Source organism: Mycteria americana, chromosome 6, assembly GCF_035582795.1.
Source record: "Mycteria americana isolate JAX WOST 10 ecotype Jacksonville Zoo and Gardens chromosome 6, USCA_MyAme_1.0, whole genome shotgun sequence".
Classification (NCBI taxonomy): Eukaryota; Metazoa; Chordata; class Aves; order Ciconiiformes; family Ciconiidae; genus Mycteria; species Mycteria americana.
Window position 1 is genome coordinate 5,926,380 of NC_134370.1, and position 25,000 is coordinate 5,951,379.

A 25,000-nucleotide genomic window follows, 5' to 3' on the forward strand; every position below is an offset into this window, starting at 1 on the left:
AGCCTTGCAAATAAAATAATGTTTGGTACCCCCAAGGTAGCCACAGGAAAACCAGAATGCATTGGTCTCTGAGGGTCTGCTCCAGTGAAATGCAAAATGCCCCAGGCTACACCAGGAGTCAGTGGGAACTCACAGCTTTCTAGTGCTGAGTCTGTCCTAAGCAAATACATCACCTTATGGAGGAATACTTTTGTCTGCTATCCGATATGTATGGTACATGTATAGAATATGTATCATGTGCGTACCAGAAAAGGCAATTACGCCTTGTGCTACTCACCTGCATTGCAACATTGCTGCCATATTTCATAGGTTCCTGACTTGCAAAGTCTGATCATCAAAACAAAACCGTAATTTCATCGCAGGACTATTTCAGATTAAACAATAATGCTGGAGAATAATTTTAGTCTTACTTTATAACATTCATCATTGCTGGCCTATAGATCTTCTCTCTTTATTTTTACTTTGAAACTGGATATGGCTCAATGAAAAATAGGTACAACTCCAGCTTCTTTAATGACAGCAATTTAAAATAATTTTATAGAATAAATCCCTGAACTTGGATGAAGTTAATTTCCTAGGTATCTTCATTCTTTGTCCTGCTATCTTTCTGATGCATTAAAACCCTAACAAAAGCAATATTGTAGGACAAGAAAAACAGATAGCAACTTTTTAAAAAAAGGTTTTTGCGAAAGAACATATGCAATCAAAGTTGGGAGGTTTAAATAGGAATTATGGTTTGCATTCATGGGTTTCTGCAGCAAAAGTAATATTCCACAAAATCATCCGCAGTTTCTTCCTCAGCAGAGGTGTTCTGCCCAACATAAGAGCAAGATAAACGTCACACGTTCATTTTATGGCCTGAGCTACGACGCGGCAGAGAAGCATCCTTTGCAGTTCTCACTTAAGAATAAAGCTTTTATCAAATAAATCCCATTCCACTGAAACGACAAAGACCTACTTTAGTGCAATGCAATTACACAAGAACTCATATTGACACCGATGTGTGCAGAAAGCAGGGCAGGCACTCCTCTCCAGAGAAGGATTTTAATATTATTTCAGCATAAATATTCCTACAAGACCCATGGAAAACATGGCTCCCCAGAAAAATAATCACTATTACATTGAAGGTGATACTTCCCAGCCCACAAGTGATGTGTCATGACAGGCACAGGGTTTAATTCAGGGACACAAGGGAGGAAGATCATTCTGCATCATGCTCAGAAGCAGCCAGAGTCGTTCCCTGCTTTGTGCAGCTTTCTGCTTCTCCTCCACGCCGTGAGCCCAAGGGTTTAATGTCCTCTGCTGCCCCAGCACATCTCAGACAGTTCAGCTGAAGTGTTCATGATTTACACCAGGGTAAATTTGGTGTGAAAGAGTAAATATGGCTCAGTTACATACTGCTGCTGATGTAACCCTCCTGAGCGACTTCACTGCTCTTCCCATAACATTCGGCCTCCAATGTCAAGTCCTTGGACAACTTAGTGTCTGAGCTGAGATACAAGAATCTGATTTAAAATATTTAAAACAAAATGCTATGGCTTCCATTTTCAAACGGAAAAGAATACCTTGCTTGTTATCCAAACCACACAGGTCAGTTTGGAAATGTGTCTTCTAGAATAGATTGCAAAAAGAAACTTAAGAATCCCTTAAACATTAATCACTTACTATAAAAAGGCCAATTTTTCCTCACAGGATGATTATATTTAGATAACAGGATTAGAACTGCAGCAGAGGAGAATTAAAAGGGCATAATCACCTTAAAAATAATGCTGATTTTTGTTTTTTAACCTATTGTATTATAAGTAATCTTCCTACCATAACTGATATGGGAAGAAGGAATTATTTTTTCCTGCTTTTTCTGCTTGTTTATTCGGTGATTTTTAGAGCATTTTGTGCAGAAGCCAAATTCACACTCCCCCAACAAAAGCCATTTCCTGCTTTCACACAGCAACCAGAAAGAAATGTCTCAAGCTGTGGGAAGCCACATCTGAAGGAAAAAAAGACTGAGGGATATAACATGGCATTCTTACAGCAGCACTTCAAACTACTTAAATCATTTTTCTAACTGATTAGCAAGAAGTTCCCCATATTGCTTTACATCATGTTAAATTTTTCCTTTGTATTGCTTTTCCTGAGATCTAACAGGGAATGTTTTTCAACACTACTGATATAAATGAATAATGAAGTGAACCCCCATCCTTTCTGGCCAGCCTGCTTTCTCTTTTACTGGCTTCAGGCTGAATAATGAAAACATCTACGTTACAGAAACAGGACCTAGAATTGGAGATTTTTTTAATCCCTATGTTCTTTTCAGGCAGATGCTTCATTCTCAGAGGAACAACAGGAAAATACCATTTAATTTAAGGCACTCATCTTCAGACATCACAACGGCAAATATACTAACGTGTCCCTAAATCACCAAGCTGCTAAATATTCAAACACATAGATCTCTTAAGGGATGAGAAGAAACAGTAAAGATGCAGGATACCCCAATATCCAAGGTAGAACATATACCACATAGACAGTTATAATCAGTCAATGCATAATAATCCCAGTCAGTGCTGCAGTTTGTTCACCCTACTAGGTTAGGGATTGGTATTTGAATCAGTAGTTGATGTTTAAGTATTTAATACCTATGGCAAATACCTTTCCTCTGCCTTTGGTAACAAGCTCTAAAGTTTTAATTCAGGAAACAACATCCTGTTAACTACCTCCTCGGAAAGCATCCATGTGCCTGTGCTCGCTGCTATACAGCATCATGCAATGGCTTCAAGGGAAAATAATCAATAATTCATTGGGAGCCAGAGCCATAGGATTGAAATTGCTTTGTTTATTGGAACTACCTTTTAAATGCAACAAGGCTTTCCAGAGCCACATCTCTGCTCAGCCACACTGCTCAAAAGCAGGACCCAGGGACAAAACAGCGACTGTGAAGTGCAAAGATGAATATATGACACTCGTAATCCCTGGGGCACCAGCTTATCTTGAGAGGCATAGAGACTTGTGCAAATAGCGAGATGTGGAAATAAGACTGTGTTCCTGCAATGCTTATGGTCCTTCCTTTCAGAAAGGAGATAAGGACTACACAGAGGGTGGAGAAGAAGGGAGGTGGGGAGTCCCTTTGCTAAAAGGGAAGATGGGAGAAAAGAGTCCCTCTGCCTCCATCCTGCTCCATATTCTGCCTATTTTACCCCTGCACAGCCTCCATAAAGCTGTGCAGAGCTTCGCACAGATCCTCGCTAACCCTTATTCCTCCACCTCAACACGTGAAGCAGCTGCATGGATAGAAACCCAGCCAGGAAGCAATAGGCGCAAAGGACAAAAAACATCTTAACAACCAAAAACATCTCTCATCAGGCTATAACAATTTCATCTCCTGACTCGGGGGTGGGTGTGATCCTCCTGCTGCCTCTCCAGCCTGGTGTAGCTGTGGGAGATTTCGCATTGACTTCAGCTTTACCTCTCCCGTGGGCACATTCTGTGCCGCTCCAGCTCCCAGCACAACGAAACCGTCCCTTTCAGTAGGTGCTGCGGGAGCGCCAGGCTGAGGGAAGTGCCTACTCAGCACAACAGCGTGCTGGAAAAAGCAATCCTGATTTGCAGTGGCACCTCACCAGCTGGCAGCCCGGCTGTCCTCCCGCAGCTCTGCTAGGTGAGGAACAACGGCTCTGAGCCTTCTCTTCCCAGGCTCCTGCTTCAGAAGGGGACAGTCCTGCACTGGGGAAGTTAGACAAAGGGATTCAAATTCCTTGCTCATCCTCCCCCTCCTTTAGCAACCAAACCCTTTTCCCAGCACAACACTGGACTCATTTCTAATGAGAGCAATGAACTGTTAGTAACAGTTCCAATAAATGAAGGTTTCTATGCCAAAGGAAATCAAAACTCCAAACCAGGAGCTTATTTGATTCTAACTACCACTAGGTTTCAGATATAATCTGGTCTATATTTAGCCCTAGAAACAAACTTCTTTTGTTTAGGAAAACCCTATCTCATAAATTTGAACATAATTCTAAGGATCCTGTTTAATCAAAATCAAAGAAACTTGAAATGGAAAGCCCCAGATTTTCCCAAAGTTTACTTTTCATCCCAACAGAACCTACGGCCCCAGTTCTTCCTCCGGAAAGCAAGAGGCTTCCCAAGCATCCATTCCTCTTACTAATCAGACCTCGCAGTGGAGGGAGAGGAGCTGGAGCAAACAGTACTGTGGGGATGCCACCAGACAGTTACCACAGCTCTACAATTACCCTGAGGTCTGTCTCAGAGGTATCTACACTTGCTTAAACCAAAATTCAGTTCACACGCTATATGTCTATGCTGCAAACTTCACTTTGGTTTCTAGAGCTAAGGAGGGATCTTACTATCTTGCCTAGGATTGCCATCAACGAAGGCTCTCAGGTCAAAATGTGCCTTAAAAGAAACCTTTGAAACCTCAGACTGTGGTGGAAAAAGGAAACTAATTCAATTTTTTTTCCCACTAAGCGGGATCTCTGGTGCTAGTAGGAGTACAAAACATGATAGCCACAGTCTGCTACTAAATTCAGACAGTTGCTTCAGAGCATTTAAGGATCTGAAGGGAAATGACACCTTTTTTTCTTAGAAGTTTTTCCACAGTAAAAAATATATTTGTTTGTTTGTTTCTTACAGCAAACACGCCCACTTTCTCAAAGAAAATGCAAACTGCATTGAAATTCTAGCTATAATTAAAACTGCCTTTTGCCACTGAAAAGCCTGCTTACCTGGACTAAATAAGAACTTTGTTACACAGCTAAATCCTTACAAAGCATCAGAGATGGATAAGGAAATGGTGTCTAAGACATTAGCAAATACGAAAACTCTCCATAGGTGTAAGGTCTTAAAACAAAGGAAATGTGTTTATAATATACAGAACCACTTTTCCATGTGCTATAATCATGTTAGAGAAACGTTAAAAGCACCTAGGCTATTACCTCTTGAAACACACAGGACTGAAGAGCATCTTTGATTTAAATTTAACAAGCAGCTACTTTGACTGCTGGGTCAAGCAAAAGCAAAAAGCAAAAGCAAACAGGGAAACAGTTCTGCCTATAAGTGACAGCCACAATGCATGTGCAGGAACGCCTTTTCATTCATGGTTTTACTACCTCACATCAGTTTGTATTTTCCAATTTGCCTGTATGTCATAATACATAATAGATGACAGCAGCTCCATTATGCATGGCATAGGGCACACCATTCACTACAGAGAGCTTTATAATATACACGTATTTGCCAGATGTGTGGCATGCCTTGCTAATAGAAGGGTGAGTGATTCTGGGGTCTTTTTATTTTGTTTTCAAGTCTAAACGTGACCTGCCTACTTCTAGTGACGGATGTAGCAGTTGATGTAATAACCTCTCATATCAAAGGAAGCGCTGTCATTGACTTCAGAGATGAGATCCTTTGGACTCAAATAAGGGAGGCTGGACTGAAAGACAGGGGAGCTTGACAGAATTTGCTTGTTACTTCTGGTCCATTTTCTCTTAAGTAAAACATCCCCACATCTTCCAGCAATTCACCCTATTTAGTAGACAAATCTAGAAGACAGAGTACGCTCTACTTATTGATGGGGATGCTTACTGATGACTGTCAATAAGAGGAAGAAGAAAACAAATTTACATAGAATGCTGACAATAGGCAGAACTATCTGTCAAGGGATTAACTCAGACTAAATACCAATTCAGTAACAGAAGCCTCTCCTCCTCCCAAAACCCAAATTCTTCTCAATACTGGCAATATATATATATATCCTACTCTTCCATCTATATATTCATTAAGATGATTTCCCTACATATAAGCATATAAAACTGTGCAAATATTTTACCAGACTAATCTCCTTCAAACTTTTAAGAACCATACAGTGGATTCTTCTAAGTTTGGGAGACAGAAAAATAAAAAATGTTCTAGCAAGCAAGGGCTGCATTTTTGTACGTATGCACAGATAACTTATATATACGTGTGTATATACGCACATAGACACAGAACAGCTGCTCCCATCTCTTATGCACAAGGCTGAGTCAATCCAGTTTAAATTTTTCTGAGTCCTTCCAGCAACCAACAAACATGAAAGGACCATGCAGCAGAAGAAATATTGAAAAACAACCCACAAGGGCACCAAAATCTTGGCCTGCTACCAATGATCAGTAACATTCAATTTCTTTCTTGGAGCCTGATCCAGCTCCCACTGAAGTCAGTGGGCATTTCACCATCAACTTCAGTGGGAGCTGGCTCAGTCTTCAGTCATTTTCCTCTTGGATTGGCAAGGGATGAAAATGTTAGAGAAGCAGCGTGTAGAGCTCCTGATGGGAGGAAATAACACATCATCAGCCCTTTGGCTGACCAAGAAATGGGCACTGAATGTAAATCCTGCCCAGTTGCTGCAAGGACAGCAACCATAATGCTCCACAAAAGGAAGGTGTGGTTCGTGCTCAGGAGAAAGGAACCCTTTCCATCGGAGAAAAAAAAAATTATTTAGAGATGACAGCTGCCTAAGAGCCACCAATGTTTCAAAACCTAGCAACGTTTCCACTTTTCTAATACTTAAAAAGTATTACCAAGAGATAGAAATGTATTACTATTAAAAAGAAAACCACTGATACATAGGTGATGGCACTTGGCAAACGGAATTCTGTTCACATCCTCAGCAGGACAAAACTGGTGCCTCAGCGTAGCACGAACAGCGCACGCAAGGATCCCGTCAGGATTGCACCAGATGTAAGTGCGTATGCACCTGAGCAAATTCATGCACGCTCAACATCATCGTGCTGTCATTTGCTTTGATTTCAACCGAGTCCATTCCTATTATCTGATTGAAACGTGCCCTTGATTTAGCTAAATCTGTGACCACCAGGGTGCCTGCTGCAATTTGCAAAGCACATGACAGTGCTTATAATGTCAATAGCGAGGTCTGAACCACATCGCTTTTATCTGCAGTTAACTTTTATTGTCACGGGCTTCCCTTGGGCTTTCCCTTTTTTCTCATTCAAAATTGACTTTTTTCTTTAAATAAAAGGACAATTGCCTACTGCCAGTGACTGAGTCGCTTACAATCCAGAACAACAGAATACCCCAGGCTGTCAGTATCAATACTGGTTTTATTACAAATACTTTTACCCTGGCTGAAACAAATTTACATTAAAATTGGGAATTTGGCATACACATGCAAAAAGAGCATATTTAATCATGGATACGCTCTAAAATCTTAACCTAGACCCCTCTTCAGCATCGATTCTACCGTCAATTTCTTTCTACGACTTTCCCTAGTGTTTAGTGAAGAAGTCCATCATAGGACACTTTGGAGGAACTCCTAAACCAGCAGCTATTTAAGGAATTTGTTTGTCTCTGTACTTTTTTCATGCTAACATAAATCCATTTCAGTAATGATTTCTGATTTACACCCCTCTAATCTAATGAGCTCAGGGCAGCCAAAGCCAACTCGGCTCTCCCTTTGTTAAGGAGCTGTCTCCATTAAGCAGTCAGCCTCTGCTGATGGATGAAATGATGACTTCAGGGATGCTGTAACTGCGTGGGGAGTTACCCAACTTGCCTGGGACATGGCCAGATGTTCTTGCCTCGGAACTATCACTGCCATTAAGGAATTTGCTTGTGTCTGCAAAGTAAGTTAAATGTAACCTCATTAAAAAAGCGTTGGTAAAAGTTATAGTTATTAGGGTACGAAGTCAAAACCTCAGACCAGAACTAATTACCATGACATGCGATAAGGAGGTTCTTGTTTTGGGAAAACAGGCTCATACTTTCCCAAGGATAAAGAAACATCTCTGTACTTATCTTATTTTAAAGAGTATGTAGCTGGAGTGAAGAAAATTGCGCACTCTCTTAGTGATTTATTTAATACAAGATGAGTAATATCTTTCACAAACTCTTCCCAAGGACATCAACAGTTATTGCACGACGCCTGTGCTAAAAGTATATCTGTTGATTATGTCGGGCCTTAAAAGATCATATTGAACCCCACAAGAATGACTAACTGCAAAAGATGAGTATATTTATATATGAAACAAGTCACTGAAAGAGATGACAATATAATTTAGTCATGTGCCCCCAAAATATATACATATATATATATATACACACACCTTGATCAATATGTTCTTCAACAGAATGAATTCCTAAAAGGCTGTGAAAATTGTCGATAAAAAAAGATTGAACCCTGCTTTAGCTTCATCTCGTTTGTTGCCCAGCCCTTGGATCACTGTTAGAAATCAGCACCAGTTTGTGCAGATGAAAATGTAATTTACAGTGCTTTAAAGATAATGAGGTATTAATTTATTCCACCATACCATTAAAATAGATGCTGTATATAGGAATGCCAGTACTATATAAGATGGAACCATATAGAAAAAAATCTTAATTGGTGAAGCTATACATCAAAGGAACAAAGGATGCAGAAATGCTGTTAGGCCTGTATCTTACAAATATAACAAGACAGTATCAAGCAAAGCTATCTGCTGATATACTGGAATATGACAATAGGGAGCATATACCTACTTGTAAGGCCTATTATAGAGGCAAAACTATCAGTTACTGCTCTATCATTCCCCATTGACTCTGAAGCACTTACCTCAAACATACAAATGATGTCTCAACTCTAATCAGATCTACCTTAATAAGCAGACATAACATTAAAAAAAAAAATTTAAGACACCTACATGAGGCTGGTTTGTAGACTAGCTCTAGTGGATACATACCTAAAACTTACCAAAATACATGATCAGAAATGAACTCGGTGTTCAGACATGTTAGATAAATGTGATTTATGTAACTGAAATGACAACAGGAGACAAGGCAATTCTTCTAAAATCCATTCAGAGGTAAGGTCCGTGCTCTAGCATGCCAGCTTAGTAGTTTGAGGTGGAGGGTTAGGGAGAAAAGGCTGTTGGCTAAGTAAACTGATCAGTCCTCAACCAACAAAGGACAAAATCCTATTTACAAATGGGAAATGACTCTGCTATTTCTGCATGCACATACATATTTGTGCACTTTCGTATATGATTTAGCCCTCTGAAATAGTGGTAACTCGTTCTGAATAACCACTAATTGTTTGCCTTTTCCTCCCTCCCCCCAATGAATCTTTCAGAGTTGGCCTTCAGTGAGAAGAGATCTAAGGACCCCTTGCTTATGATTCATCAGAGGGTATAATACCATGACAGGGACGGATGCTGACAAGGGTGATGTGACCTGAAAAACAGTATCTGTATAGAGAAAAGCAAAAAGAAGCTCTGAAAAACCAGTGAAATGCAGCTCCACGCCGTGCATTTTAATTAGAAAACACAGAGGTGGTGGGTTTGGGAGGGGGGAAGGGGTGTGTTTTTGTTCACTGGAAATGGTCATTGCGTTTGATTGATTATGCATCCAAAACATAAAAAGACAAAACATATGGTACACAGATACTGCTCGACACAAATGAATCGCGGTGGTCAGTCCAAGCAAGGTGCCTTCGTACTAGGAAAGCATGATAAAAGATAACTCGCCCATATTCAGCAAAACCTTAACTATGTCTCCAGCTGAATGCAATTAGCATTAAACAAAGGCCTCAGACACAAAAGTCAGCTCCTTAACGCACCGCACAGGTTAAGCGCAGAAAGGCTGCAGGCCCAACAGTGCAGAGGAGAAAGAGGAGAGCAAAGGGAATCCACACTTACATGGCCTCTGACGGTTCCCGGTGCAGGCTACCTGTCTGTGCCTGCTGCAGAGACTGCGACCCTCCCATCCTCAGCGTGCCCGCGGGCTGGAGCTAGATGCGAGCAAGGCCAGCGTCCTCCGTAATCCCACCAGCAAGGAGCCCCGAGAGCTCTGACTGTGGAGAGGCTGCAACACTGCAGTGCAGATGGAAACAGCTGCTTGCATCAGTGGCAGCACAGGCAGAAACACTTCAGCAGCAGCTTCTCTTCTCTGAACTCTTGCCAGTTGGTTTTTTTTGGGTTTGTTTTTTTTTGGTCCAGATGAACACTATTTATAAAATAAAATAAAATCCCAGCCACTGTGACAGGCTAATCATCTGCTAAACATCAGTGGTCCAAGCAGCTACGGTGCAAGCGCCTCTAACACAGGACTATTGGCTATTGAAACTGGCTTCAAAAAAAAAAAAAAAAAAAAAAAGAAGAAGAAGAAAAGCAGACCCTCCCTTTAAGCACACATTGTCAGCTACTGTGGCTCCCCAAGGACCTACAGGCAGGACCATTATATTGTGTTGACTCAGCTGATTTGAAATGCAAATGCACGTGTGCACTGGATGCCATGCATACATTTCCCTTTAATAACAGCCAAGTTGTGCATATCGGGATGATTGCAGAGAGGATTAATAAGCAGAACGGCCGCTTTTTTTCTCATTTAAACAAATGAGCTCATCCCTCTTGCAAAAAATGGAATCTTCCATGAGGAACGTAGGGAGAATATCATGAGCAGCCAAGGTAAACAAGGCAATGTGGGAGCGGACCCTACCCGGCACAGCTCCATCCGACAGATCGGTGCACTTAACCATTTTGCTTCTGCCTGCACGGACCCCCTTGCTGGACGATGAGGTGGAGAGCCGTGGGGATGCTCATCATCTAATACTGATGTGATTAGCAGTGAGGATCTTTAAGCCCAGAAAGTACAAGTCCAAGCAAACAGCATTCCAAACCCTATGAATAAGCTTATCCCTTTGCCACCATGGAGGTACTGGGGTACTTTGAATTCATGTGTGTAACAAGCACCATGACTCTCCACATCACCGTCTTTAGCAAATAACAGATGCTCCACATACAAGTTATGTTTTGCATCACTAAAGGAGCAAAAAAAAAAAAAAATCAGTCGCACTATCATCTACACTAGGAATTAAACTCCAGGGACACAAATGGCTTGAAGCTATGTAACAATTCTGTCTACGTGACAGGGCAGAGAGGTCACAGAATCACAGAATCATATAGGCTGGAAAAGACCTTTAAGATCATCGAGTCCAACCATAAACCTAACACTGCCAAGCCCACCACTACACCATGTCCCTAAGCACCTCATCCAAACGTCTTCTAAATACCTCCAGGGATGGGGACTCAACCGCTTCCCTGGGCAGCCTGTTCCAATGCTTGACAACCCTTTCAGTGAAGAAAAATTTCCTAATATCCAGTCTAAACCTCCCCTGGCGCAACCTGAGGCCATTTCCTCTCGTCCTAAGGTCAAAAGGAACAGCTAAATTGAACAGAACTATGAAAACGCACTAGCCTCCAAGCACCTACCACAGCATGGCTTTTGTGTTTCTGTGGAGGCCTCACTAGCCTCACACCTTAAACAGCTTCTGGTTATTTTCTCTGCTTGCAAAAAGGGAAATCCAGTAGGGTTTGCTTACTTTACAAAAACAAGGGTTGCTGTATACATGTGCAAGGTTCTGTCTCTCTGGGTGCAGCCACAATAAATTGTTCTTGGGATAAGAAGAAACAAAGATGCTTAGTGAACACAAAGCACGTTTCATTTCCAGAGACTGCCTGAAATTAAATTCTGTTTTATGGACAGCATCAAAATAAATGTGCCCTTTTTTCTCTCTATTTTTTTTTTTAACTAAGGGGAAAAGCTAGTGAGCCAGCACTTTGTTTAGCCACAAACTTCCAAGCAAGTTACAATTTGGGGGCTGTTTCGTTTCTGGTGAAAGCCAAACCCTCATTTCTAGTGTCTCATTGCTCAACAGTCATCTCAAGTCCCCCAGAGAAGCAGCGGCACCGCCTCACCCAGGGACCGAGCTTCAGAACTGCTGGTGCCCAGCCGGGTGCCTGCGCCAGGGTTAACCCCCAGGCTCTGCCGCAGAGCCCAGCTCGGATGCTCCCTTGCCAAGGCGGTGGCAGCTCACTGCGCCTTCTGTATTTGCCAGCTCCCAGGGGAAGGCTCCCACTGCTTGGGCAGCCCAGCCTGCCCAAACAGCCATTTCCAGTCAGCACCAGACAAGAGATGAGGAACCAGGCTCGTCCCAGGCACCGTCACAACTCTACAACTCTCAGAGTAAGAGTCCAAAATACAGGACAGTGTCATTTGACAGGTTTGTACCTCTTCTGTGCTGGAGAATACAGGCGGCTTTTTAGCCCTTTTACAGCAGTATTTACTTCACCAGACATTTACCAGGATAAGCATAAAAAGCCATGAACTGGACAATTTTGTTAAGGACAGCAAATCAGCAGAGCTAAATAAAAACACAACTCACTGTGCAAAATTTTAACGTAATGTCAGCTAAACACTTGTCAGGAGCATTCCCAAGTAAGTAAAACACAGAATCTGAAGGAAGTGCATGAAAAGCCCCATGTACACTCTGGCAGTAGATCTGAAATGGTTAATAACTCCAGTATTTCCATCCAATACGGGAAATGAATGGTACCAGCCAACAGACTAAAATTACATGGCTGTATTCAGAGACCCTATTAGGTTGAGGTTACAGCTCAGCTTCAGTTTTGCATGTGGTAGCTCTACTGAAGTTCAGAGGACTGGTCTTTTGAATACCATATGAGCTCCCTACTGGATTTCATTTGTTACAGAGAAAAGGAAGACATTGAGAAAAAAAATTTCCTTAGAAAGGCAAACACCATATTGAGAAAGTAAAGCCCTAGCAGGTACCCGGCAGCCAAGAGGGAGAGCACAGGCACTGTTTGTCCTGCCAGTGGGGAAAACAGGAATATTGTGGCATCTTCCGAACAAGTGTAAAGAATACACTGAAAATGCCTGTGTCAACTCCCTCAAGTTTCATGCGTACGTCTAGTAAATAAACAAAGGCCCAATAAAAAAAGGCTGGGATTGAATCCTATTCTGAGGCAGCACGGTCCTTTCAGGAGCCGTATAGTGGAGAAAGTTTTTATCCCATTCCCCAACGCTTCTATGCAACAGACATCCGAGTTCCACTAGAAATCGCAGGTCTTGGCTAACGTGTTCACTGACAGCCTGCAGATCAAGGGCTTCAGCCGTTCCATCCCAGCTGCCCTTGGTCTCTCTGCACGTACTGTGCGGGTTAGCAGGGGGCTCTGGTCTATGGTGAGGGGTGTCCCAGAGAAGGTATTGCCTCCTTCTCCCCTCCCTCTCACCCCAGTTTGTGTGCACAGCTCACGGCACGGCTCAGAGATTCCCCACGAGGACAGCTCACTGCCTCTATGCCGCTCCTGCTTATAAAGGGGACAGGATTTAACTCTTCTCTTTGAAAAATAACCACCCAAGCAGCTCAATTACAGCAATGTGAACTGGAGCACCGGCAAAACAAGAACACTAGTGAGACCTTGATGGATGTGCTTCTGTCAGTTTAGCGTCACTACTTCGTTGACCGGCCAGAAGAGAGCTGCTCGGAGCCTTAGGAAAATGTTTCAGGTCAAAAATGAGGGAGCTCAGTCCATTACACCCAAAGGCACCTGCACAAAGAGAAGTTACGTGCTCAAAAGCAGTGGCGGTTCTGACCAAGGACGACATCGACAAGATCCAATGAGAGAAACTAAAATTAGGAAAACAAAATCAAATCAACCTTCACATGTAAATTCCTAATAGTGAGTACAGTTACCTCATGGGGAGGGAACACATTTAATAATTTTAAAACTCCAGACTGTGATGGTCTTTCAAAAAAAGATGTGCTGTAACTGAGCCTTGGACTCGAAAGCATTTATCGACTAAGGGATGCAAGTGTAACAACTAATAGACTGCAGTCTCTGGCCAACACTGTGCAAGAAGCCAGACTGTAGATGTACTTCTGATTTGGCCATAAAATCTGTTACACTACAAAGCTGTCTGCGGACCAACCCTAGGTTGAGGTTTGGAGAGGATCCGTCATTTGGCTTGTTGCTACATTCACCCAAACGCATGCATTCTTTAAACGACTCTAGATGCTCAGAGCATCACGTCACTCATTTCACTTCTTGCACTTCCGAGGGAGGGGACACGTAATTAAGCATCGTGCCACTACAGCAGTAAGCTTGCAGAGCTGGCTCTGGCCTTTGATTTCTCTGTGGAGCAGAAGCACAGAGTCTGATAGAGCTCGAGTCCGAACACAGACGTGGTGGGATCAGCAGCACTGGAAGGTTTTCCCTGCAGCCCACCCTGATCGGTAAGAAAGACCTCAGATGAGAAGGGAGCTCTCCCTCTCCTGCCTGGCCCCAATCCATCCTCTGGGCCTGCCAAGAAGCATCAATTTAGTACTAAATTTAGTGCTGGCTTTTAAAAATACGAGAACTGTGTTGACACTATAAGTACATTTTGTAAGAACTTCTCTGGAACCTGAAAAACACACAGATGTAGCTAAAAAAGAAAAAAAAAAATTTAAAAATCCAACTGTGGCTTCAAAGGACTTAAAAGTGGCCCAGGCATTTCAGCCTAGGGATGAACAGCCACATAACAACTTATTGTGATCCCACTGCTGAAAAAGGCTACTTAAGTATTCAGTACCATCCTTTAAAATTTATCATTTTCTCTTCCTGCCTGTTTCATCCATTTAAGCAAGAGCCATATTTTGGCCTACACTAAATTAATGTTTTATTGAAACTCGATGTCTAGCGGTTAGTTGTTTAAAATGCTGTACAGGCCCCTAAATATTTGGTCTTACTACATTTTATGTTTATATATAAATTCAGACTTCGGTCACTTGCACCCAATTTGAAATTTTTGGCTTCCATCAAAAAACAGTGCCGGACAGGACTGTGATAAGGTTTACGATATACTGAAATTTATGTTCTGTTTCTTTGCTCTTGGCTTCGCTGTCCATCGTGCTAGGCATTTACGCTAGTTATAAACATGACCACACGTACACACACGGAAACACCAAAGAGCCTACTGAAAGAAAACCCTCCCTCACCCATCTATCCCCCTTGGGAAGGATTGGGTGAATATTAAGCTCTACCTCCTAGCTGCGATGCGTTAGTGAGGTACTGTGCAGAAATGAGCACCAGATAAAGCAAACTGCACAGAACAGAGCAAAACCAAACATCCCAATAACAAAAAGGGGTTTCTCTAGTAGGCTGAGCCTCCTCAACGCTGCTGCCAAAGCTCTGAGGAACAGTACTGTCTACAAGAAACAAACAAACAAACAAAAAAAGGGAATGTGTTAACAAAAGATAGATTATTGTTTAAACAGAATCCCCTTCCCCCCCCGATATTTTTTTTTATATTTAGAGGATATTGCCTTTGGATGCCAAAGCCTTGAGTGCAGCCTGGGAAGAAGTTTTCACCCCAAGGACTCCCTTATTGTTAGGCTGCCAGGTATCAAAGGGCTCATGGCTAGGGCATCCACAACATCAGACTGCTAAGAAAGAGCAACACCTTTCCTAAAGGACTAAAAGGACCAAACTGCTCAAAAAAAAAATCACCGCTGTTCTGTATAGACACAGTTGCAAGGCAAACCAGTGCCTCCGGGAGGCTGGCTGTACTTTTGAGAGCACATTAGCACATAAAAGCATTGACACCTTTTGAAGTGCAGTGGTGACAGCCTTTTTAGGACACCCAATGCTGGAGACTCCTGTACTGTAAAACCCTTCCAGGAGCACCAGCCCTCCTTGGCCTTTGCTGATACGCCGTCTAAGCACGGGCTCCGTCTGCGAAGTCCTTCCCAGAAATACGGGTCTCCCGGGACCAGTGTTGATCCTTGTGTTACAGAGAAGGTCAAGCAGACTGTTTTCAACCACGTGGGCACTCAAGGTTTGGAGTTAATCTTTCTGAAGGTTATACAGTAAGCAGTTTTACAGGCTCTTAAAGAATTCAAGCATTCTTCATTACAGGCTGCACAAAAATACATGGCTCTAGACACGTTACTCATATTCCTGTGCTAATTTACTCACCATGCATTTTTTCAGTCCTGGGGTACACAGGAGTTATTTTTGTTTGTTTATTCTCCAAATCAGTCTCTCTCACTCCTGCAGACAGATTTTCGCTCCTTAGTCTTACCTCCCTCTCTACAGTGACCAAGAGCAGATCTATCTTATAATTTCCACTCGCCCTGAGGAGCGTCACTTCAAAGACCTCTTCAAGCAATGAGCTGCTGAGGCTGCCAGTTGAACGCTACAAGGCATTCGCTACCCTTCACTTTGGTTCTTCACTTAACCAGTTCACACTACTCTTACGTTACGCCCAGAGATGTGCCAGCAGGAATCTTTGCGAGACCACATTGACCTTGCATTTGTTTTTCTAGCCAGGTCATTCCACTGCACTCCTGCACTGCTGTGGGGGACAGGGACAGTGGCAATACTTAACGCTGGTACTGTCATCAAATCCTTCAGAAACTCACACCTAAGCACAGAAAGCAACCCTAACCCCTTCAATCTCTGTGCGATTTCTAATTTTTTTAGAATCACACCCCCAGAGGTGCGATTCTAATTTTTTTTTTGCTTTAGGGAATAGCCGCAGTATTGCATGTGAACAGACCACCATTTAAAATTAAAAATCTTTGTTATTTTGAAAGATGATATCCCAAGGAGAGAACCTAAGCAAATGCCACCTCCTGGAGAGCGATGCAAATTGTCAAAGAGAGGAACGACCTCTTGCTATCAGGTAGCAAGAGCAGTGGAAGAAAAGCAGGTTTCTTTCTTTCTCTCCCTTAGGTTTATGGGGCAACTTTGTGCTACAAATGGAAAAGTAGGTATGAAAAGTTACCTGAAATATGCAACAAATTTATCCCTTTTGGTTTACTGGCAAAAGACAGTAAAGTGTTAACATAAATTGTAACACCTATGCTTTCGTAGTGCCTAATAAATAGGCATTTAGTGCAGTTCATGTCCGCAGTATAATTAAGATATGATTATAGTCTATAATTTGCAATTTAAAGGCACATTCATCACCATCCTTCAAAGATCCAGTTATCCCTAATTTAATCCCTCTCCAGTACAGATAAATCAGAAATTCAGTCGTTAAGTAAGAATGACAGACCTTCAGATTGAAACCACAGTCTTGTTGGTTTGGGGGGTTTTTGTAGCTCTTTTTTTTTTTTTTTTTAATGGGCTTAGAGTAGGGTCCTGATTCATGACTAGAGAGTGTAAATGAAACCTGAGCAGTAAAATAATTAGAGTGTGTTAAATCAGTGGGATATTTTTCAACATTCTCTTCAAGAAAAATAAAAGCAATTCCTTCAATTGTGTCTGTACAATACCTGGCATAACACAGCCCTATCTGTGTTACCATGATATAAAGTAATACGCCACAAAATAACATGAGGAGATACTAGGTGTAAAGCTTCAGGGATTTAATTTACTCTTACAGATTAAATACTTTGATAAACACAGCCTGCTCCACCACTTATCTAGATTAACACAGCGTGAGCACTTTATTTGCATTGATACGTTGTTAGTTCATGAAACGAACCACTGTCTCAGAATTTCAAGCCTGAGCACACTCACGGAATATTTCCACCTGACAAGTCAAAGAAAAATGGAGTGACCAGTGGTGATGCACCCAGGATGGACACTGCAGCTCACAGGAAACAAACACTAGAATGAGCTTCTAAAAAAAAAAAAATAAAAAAAATAACTGTGCCCCCCACCCCCACTGATCACTGTTTGGTTGCTAAGGTCACTGCTTAATCTAAATTGCAAGTGAGATTAATGGCATTAAGAGTTATGAATAACCAAGATGCCTGCTTAGTTATTGAAATTTCCTGCATGGGAAACCCACTGCAAAGATAACAAAAGGGGCCTCTGCACGGTGCTATTCAGGATGCCAGGGCGGCTACAGTCTTTCAGAGGTCGGCAGTGAATTACGATCGGTAACGTGAGAACTAAACACACCAGAAGATTCTGTGTACAAAAGCGTTTTATGAAATTAAGAAGCCATACAAACAGGGAGATGAGGTTTCCGAGAGCTGAGCACACCCTCAAGCGTGGAAGCCTCCGCGGTGGCCGTGCAGAGATTTCACCGAAGGACAAGGGGGTCTGCCTACCACGCAGATCCGCAGAGGAGACCCGAGTTAAGGCTCCAGGGCAGCCAAACCCCCGTGGAAAGCTCTTCGTCCCGCATCATTTCATGTAGCCTCTGGCCTGTCATTTGCTCCTTTGCTTTCCCCTCCTGCTGAGGCACAGACACTTCAATTTTGGATTCCATCCGTATCTTGCTGCTACCGTATGAAACAGGCCTGAATTCACTGGATCACAAACAAAACTTTAAACCCCTGTTTTCCAAGTTTCTGGCCCAGCCTTCAGACCGGGACCACAAACATAACCGCACCAAAGGAGGGAGTTTGTTTTCCTGCTGAATATGCCTCTGCAGACCACGTCCATGAGCCAAACGCCCAAAGCTCTGTTGACATTTCCGTGCACCAGAGTTGCAGAACTGCCATCACAGACTATGGGACCTTTTCTTGCTTCCGTGCTACCTTCTAAGCCTTTAAACATCCCGAGGTATAAGATCCCTAAGACAGCTGGAGCCAGGCTTGTTGGGAAAGATGCTGCGCAACGCCGGGAGGGGACTGACATTTTTAAGGGCTTTCATGCACCTGCCCTCAGCTGACAAGATCAGTGCGAATAACACTCTCCGGGGCACCTTGCTGCAGGAGATTTCAGGAGGCAGAATCCAAAGGTTTCTTGCCCTCAGGGCCTACGTGAAGAATTAGATTATGAAAATGCAGGATGAAGAAATCGGCCAAGAACAGTATTCCCGCCTGGTGCAAGTTTGCTGTGACTGCCAAGGATGGGTGGTCAAAGGGTGACTGGGTAACTTCTTAAAGAAGTTAGCTTACAGCTTCAATTTGATTTCAAAAGAGTTAACATAAAATTGAAGTATTTTCGGTGTTTTTCAGGGGTTTCTTTTTGCTTTTGCTTTTGAAAGATTTAGCATGAGGGGTAGAGTGCCCCAAAAGCACAGGCCATATTTAAGCATAACGTTGGCTATTGAGAAATACAAAATACACCTGACTCAACGGTTTTAACCCATGCGTTACCTGCTCTAGGACAAGAGGTGATCCCCTACGAGTCCTCCACCCTCCTGGCAGTGCCAGGCTCCTCTGGTGCCCATGGAGCTGTCACTGTGCGTGCCACACTGCCAGGGAACAGCAGCCCAAGCCAGGGGTATCATCTCTGCCTTGAATCTGTACTGCCAGTTTTGTAGGGTTGATGCAGGATGATTAACGCCATTCTAAAATTCCTTGTGGATGGATTAATTAGTATAACGACATACTCATTTTCACACTGCTGAACCTGTTCTAGCAGCAAGGAAATTACCATATATCGCCTGAGGGAACCTGTAAAATACACAGTAATAACAAGCAAACAGAGGGCTACCATCGCCCTTTTGTCCACTGCCACATACAGAGAGAAGCTTTACAACACACACAAATAATTGCTCTCTTTGAGCATAAACAGGCAGGCAGAACACACCCCAGAGAGCCCAAATTCTGAACAAAGATATGATTAGAAAGCCGGTGAAATTTCCCACTTCTGTCAAGCATCCATTAATGCTTTGCCTTTTAAAAATGCAGTTACTGGAAGCTATTTGTTGAATTGCTGCTGTTTTATGGAAGCTGTCCTCTGCCAGCACACAACATGGGGGTCCCCAGGCACCCTGGCCATCACACACACACCCAGTCACGGGTTCACCCAGAGAAGCCTGCAGGATCCAGCCCTTCATCTGGGGACCCCACCATACCAGTCCCACAATCAGCTACAAGAAAAGGCACTTAGTCCACAACATTTTTGGCTTGAAACACAGCAGACATCCCAAGATTTGATGCTATTACTCAGTAATAGGCTGAAGAGATCTACACTGAGCAACACAAAGCATCCTCCTGCCTGGGGCTGAGCAGTTCTGAACACATCACTCAGGAGACACAACTTCTTTTAAAAACCTGGATTGGAGGAAACGAATGAAGAGCAGGACTGTGGCTCACTCCTGTCCATTTGTTACAGACTGGCTGATTACGTGGAAGGTATCTAATTTTTATGTTGTGCTTCAGAAGACGGTGAACGCTTTTCAGGATATCAGCCACAAAGCCTCAAGAAAAATCCTTGGGTTTTAGTTTCCAAGACCTAAGCAACTTCATTTTAATGCCTTCATTCTGTTGCTATTATGAAAAAAATCACTTCACTTGTGCACCAGACAGTCCAGACACACATTAGAGGTATACTACCATCCAGTTCATGTAATACACATAAAAAACCCAATCCTTGCCCCCCCCTAAAAAATCGAAAAACCTTAAAACCCCACACTTTGGAAACAAGAAGGCCTTGAGATTGCATTTGTATCCCTCACTTGTATTTCCCATCTCTTCCTTGCTCAGTGCTCTTGTAAACTTAGTGGAATGACTCATCCCTTTCAAAAGGGTTAAATTCATTCAAGGAAAAAAGCCTTGTGTTTTCGAATCCCATTTAATCCCTTCTTGGTTTTCATTACATCATTAAAAGCAACTCAGTCTAGGATTATCAGTATCGGTCTTAAATGAAGGCAATACATTAATTTCTATTTACTTAGTTTTACACCAAGCCTCTCCAAAGTTGGGCAAAAGGAGAAAAGTTGTTTTCAACATGTGATCGAGCAAATAAAACCCAGAAGTCATAAAGCTTATCCTGTTTTTCTGTGTGACACCAATAATTCAGCTTTGCTTCCTCCCGGGGAAGTATTATGAAACCACCTTTTGGAAACCAGTGTTACCCCACAAGCGTGAGGTCGTTTACCCGGTGTGCGAGACGCCGATACACACCCAGGGCAGAGGTATTTTATTTCACGTCTGCGCAGAGATGGGTGCTAGGTGGTAGCTCCACAAAGCTAGCACAAAGTTCGGTCGTACAGGTACAGTATTTATACAGCCTAGTTACGCATATGCATAAGTAATTACACAAAGTAGTTTTCTGTTGGCCTACATTTCTCTTATTTCAATGTAAAGCTACAGTGCTACTTTAAAATTCTGCACACACTCAAAGGTGAGGGGTCTCTGCTTGGGCTGGGGTCTCCAGCTCGAGGGGTCTGACTTTTAATATTATAATGAGGGTAGTTCACGTGAGGGTGCTTCTTATCACACTTTTACTAGTTGTTTCAGACGGTTCCCAAAACATTTTAATTATCTTACATATTTCTTCAGGATGTGCTTCTCTCCCAAGGACAGTAATTCTTGTTTAGACCTTCCGCTACTCTTCGCTGGGTAAAGAACTGGCTGGCTGGCCGGGCCCAAAGAGTGGTGGTGAATGGAGTTTACTCCAGTTGGCGGCCGGTCACCAGCGGTGTTCCCCAGGGCTCTGTGTTGGGGCCAGTTCTGTTTAACATCTTTATCAATGATCTGGACGAAGGGATCGAGGGCACCCTCAGTAAGTTTGCAGATGACACCAAGTTGTGCGGGAGTGTTGATCTGCTCGAGGGTAGGAAGGCTCTGCAGAGGGACCTGGACAGGCTGGGTTGATGGGCCGAGGTCAATTGTATGAGGTTTAACAAGGCCAAGTGCAAGGTCCTGCACTTGGGCCACAGCAACCCCATGCAATGCTACAGGCTTGGGGAAGAGTGGCTGGAAAGCTGCCTGGCAGAGAAGGACCTGGGGGTGTTGGCTGACAGCCGCCTGAATATGAGCCAGCAGTGTGCCCAGGTGGCCGAGAAGGCCAATGGCATCCTGGCTTGTATCAAAAATAGCGTGGCCAGCAGGACTAGGGCAGTGATCGTGCCCCTGTACTCGGCACTGGTGAGGCCGCACCTCGAATGCTGTGTTCAGTGTTGGGCCCCCCACTACAAGAGAGACATTGAGGGGCTGGAGCGTGTCCAGAGAAGGGCAACGGAGCTGGGGAAGGGTCTGGAGCACAAGGCTGATGGGGAGCGGCTGAGGGACCTGGGGTTGTTCAGCCTGGAGAAAAGGAGGCTGAGGGGAGACCTCATCGCTCTCTACAACTACCTGAAAGGAGGGTGTAGAGAGGTGGGGTCGGTCTCTTCTCCCAGGTAACAAGTGATAGGACGAGAGGAAATGGCCTCAAGTTGTGCCAGGGGAGATTTAGACTGGATATTAGGAAATTTTTCTTCACTGAAAGGGTTGTCAAGCATTGGAACAGGCTGCCCAGGGAAGGGGTTGAGTCTCCATCCCTGGAAGTATTTAAAAGCCGTTTGGATGAGGTGCTTAGGGACATGGTGTAGTGGTGGACTTGGTAGTGTTAGGTTTACGGTTGGACTCAATGATCTTAAAGGTCTTTTCCAACCTATACGACTCCGTGATTCTGTGAATCCCCCTTATCAGCTTTACATAAGCCTTGGCCTTCCACCAGCTCCTGTTAGACTACATGGTTAGACTACCCCAGCAACATAGAAAAGTGGAGATTTCTGTAAAGACTGTGGTGACTTTTTGCTTTTGGATAGAAAGACTTGTTGCTGTGCTTCCAGTTGGTTCCAGGCTCATTTCAGGAAAATTGGGTAAGACAGAGATGTGTATTTAATTTCAGAGATTCAGAGATCAGCAGAAGTTCCCTGTCCATCCAGAGTCTCTCAAGATGATCCAACTCCAGTCTGTTTTAGCTTTTGAAAGAAAACTGACCCCATATCTGACAAGGAGCACCCACCTCTCCCATTTAACACCACAGGTGCAGCTTTCGAAGCAGGTAGTGAGGCTACAGGTGAGGACATGCACAAAGACAGCATTTGCTTTTTGCTCTACAGAATGGATTATCTGTCTCTCTTCCTCCTAGGACAACCAGAGGGATGGAACAGCTCTTCAGAGCCTTTCTTGCTCTACCCGTAGGGCTTCCATAAAGGACAAGTTACACTCACTAGCAATATTTCAGCACTTCTCCCAAATTATGAAGTGTCTGTGACACAGTTCATAACGTGACCATCATAATCACAGAGGGGACTGAAATGCCTCAAGGATCCATTTTGCAGAAAATTGTGCAGTGGCACAGCATTTGCAGAAGTTTAGCACCTTGCCGTCCAGGCAGTTGCCATAAACGTGACAAAGTGAAACATAACCCAATTTTCCATGGCTGATTTGACTTGATACACATGAATCGCATAAAAATGCAAGACAGTCCAAGAAGTATTTACATAAGGGGCTGATTATAACAGCAAAGAGCTATTTGGACAGTAATATATTTGCTTTTCAAGAGGATGCAAGAACTATCTTTTGTCCCACAGATATCTCTAATTCTCACCTCTGTATGCATCTTAATTTCCATTAAGATCTGTGAAAGTCTGTGTTCATGTTACAGACAGAACAAACACCCAAGTTCAGCTTTAGAGAAAGAAGGCTGTGGGTGATAACGCTGCTATTCTCAAGGCCTAATGAGGATGCTTGCCAGTGTACATTTTGGTTTCTGATGTCCTAGGCTGGATTTTGGTTCTGCATTAAGCAGTTCTACTAATACCACTTAATTACACCATCGTTTACCCCATCCAAGAGATTCTTACACACACATAGATATTTATATTATTAAACACACTACATCATTATCAAAACCAAACAGAAACTTCAGAGGCACAAGCCAATCTAAACGTGTAAGCACAGCAGCTCTGCTTGTCTACAGAGTTCTAAAATTATTTCTCCTCTCTTTGATGCTGAATTCTAGTGAAAAGGAAAAAAAAAAAATCACCATGTGTTTTGGTGGTTTCAATTTGGATTTGTAAACGATAGTCATCTGTGACTACACTAAAGCACTGACAGAACGTGAAATTCAGTCCAGGGTATCCATAAAGTTCAAACAATTTTGAATGATTCTCTGGAAAGAGCCAACATCTTCGGGTGAATATTTTCTAACTTACAACCTCACCTGACCATTTCTCTCCATTTTTAGAGAAGGACCATCGTATCTACCCTTCATTCAGAAAATTCTCACCAGATTACAGAACTTGCATACTGGTGCAAAACAGACCTTTGAGCACTTCTGTTCCCCACCAACTATCCACAGGTTAAAAAGTGCGGGTCCAGTACAGTATCATGGAGGAACATTACACAGAAGACTTGGCCTAACTGTGTTACAGCAAGCATATACACTAGAGATGAGGACACCATTTTCTGATTAAAATAATCAGAGCTTTAGAACAAATAGTTACTAACATGTTTCCTAGATATCATACTGTGGATGGTTTTTTGAATAGCATTTGCTGATAGGTATTCATTCACTGTCCCACAGCAGAACATGCCTATTGCGTACGTTTTCACTCGTGATTCAGAGTATCCTCCCGCTGACAGCGGCATCTTTTGACATTTCTGAACAGAGCTTTAGTGGAATAGCTGTATTTCCCATGGTGTCTCCTGTCTTGTATCGTACTTGTCACAAGCTGCCGGCCTGCATTTGTGGGGTGGAGAACGCTATTCCCCAGGGAGTGCCCATTTAATATTCTCAGCTGTGCTGTGACCTTTTCCATTAATAGATGTCACAATAAGGACATGCCTTTATTGCTCAGCCACAACAGCACACTGGTTAATCACCCACAGACAGGCGTCATCTGAAGCTCTGACATGAATATCCAAGCACATGTCTCGTCTTGACTATATTTGAGATGGTAGGACTCAGTTTGGGGGTTTCCCAAGCAAAAATTCCCTAGGCCACCTATCAAACACTATGGCACCAATCAGTGCAAATCTGAAGGAGAGAAACATCTCACTTTGAAATCAAGGTAATTCAACATCTCTTCAGCAAGAGCAAAACCAAGCTGAACTTATTCCTTCAGTACTGACAACTACAATACAAATCAGTAGTGTGGGGTGGGGAAGATGCTGGCAGCATCTGAAGGGCAACGAGTAGAACAGTCCTCTTGAATATGACCTGATCTTGCACAGTTTCACCAAAAAAAAAAAACCCAACAAACCAAAAAAATCCAACTCAAACCAAACCAAAACAAACTTGAACTTCAAGAAGGGAAAATATTTGGAAAAAACCCTAAAAATTTATTAATTTAAAAATAGTAGGAAAGATCAGCATAGTAATAACCAGTGTAGCCCAAGCTCCCTCTTCTGGTCTTTTGCAGTAAATATACTGGAGTGAGCAGGTCCTGATAGTCTACCATTTGGTTTCAAAATCTAGCAACAAAGCATTCGTATAACTTAGACAAAACACTTGTTAAAATTATTCAGCCTCTTTCACACTATTTATGTTTT

General features: G+C 42.9%; 1 protein-coding gene across 8 annotated transcripts in view; it reads right to left on the reverse strand.

The window, feature by feature from the left end:
* The window catches only part of TACC2 (transforming acidic coiled-coil containing protein 2), a 151,580-nt gene that overhangs the window by 54,257 nt on the left and 72,323 nt on the right, over positions 1-25,000 (reverse strand). The window contains exon 1 of one of the 8 annotated variants that reach the window (XM_075504413.1): positions 9,678-9,895. The exons of the other annotated variants lie outside the window; for them this stretch is intronic. Within the exon in view, the coding sequence (XP_075360528.1) occupies positions 9,678-9,745 (68 nt within the window). The 5' untranslated portion in view covers positions 9,746-9,895. Of the gene's footprint in view, positions 1-9,677; positions 9,896-25,000 lie in introns of those variants that run through there. 8 annotated transcript variants of the gene reach the window in all.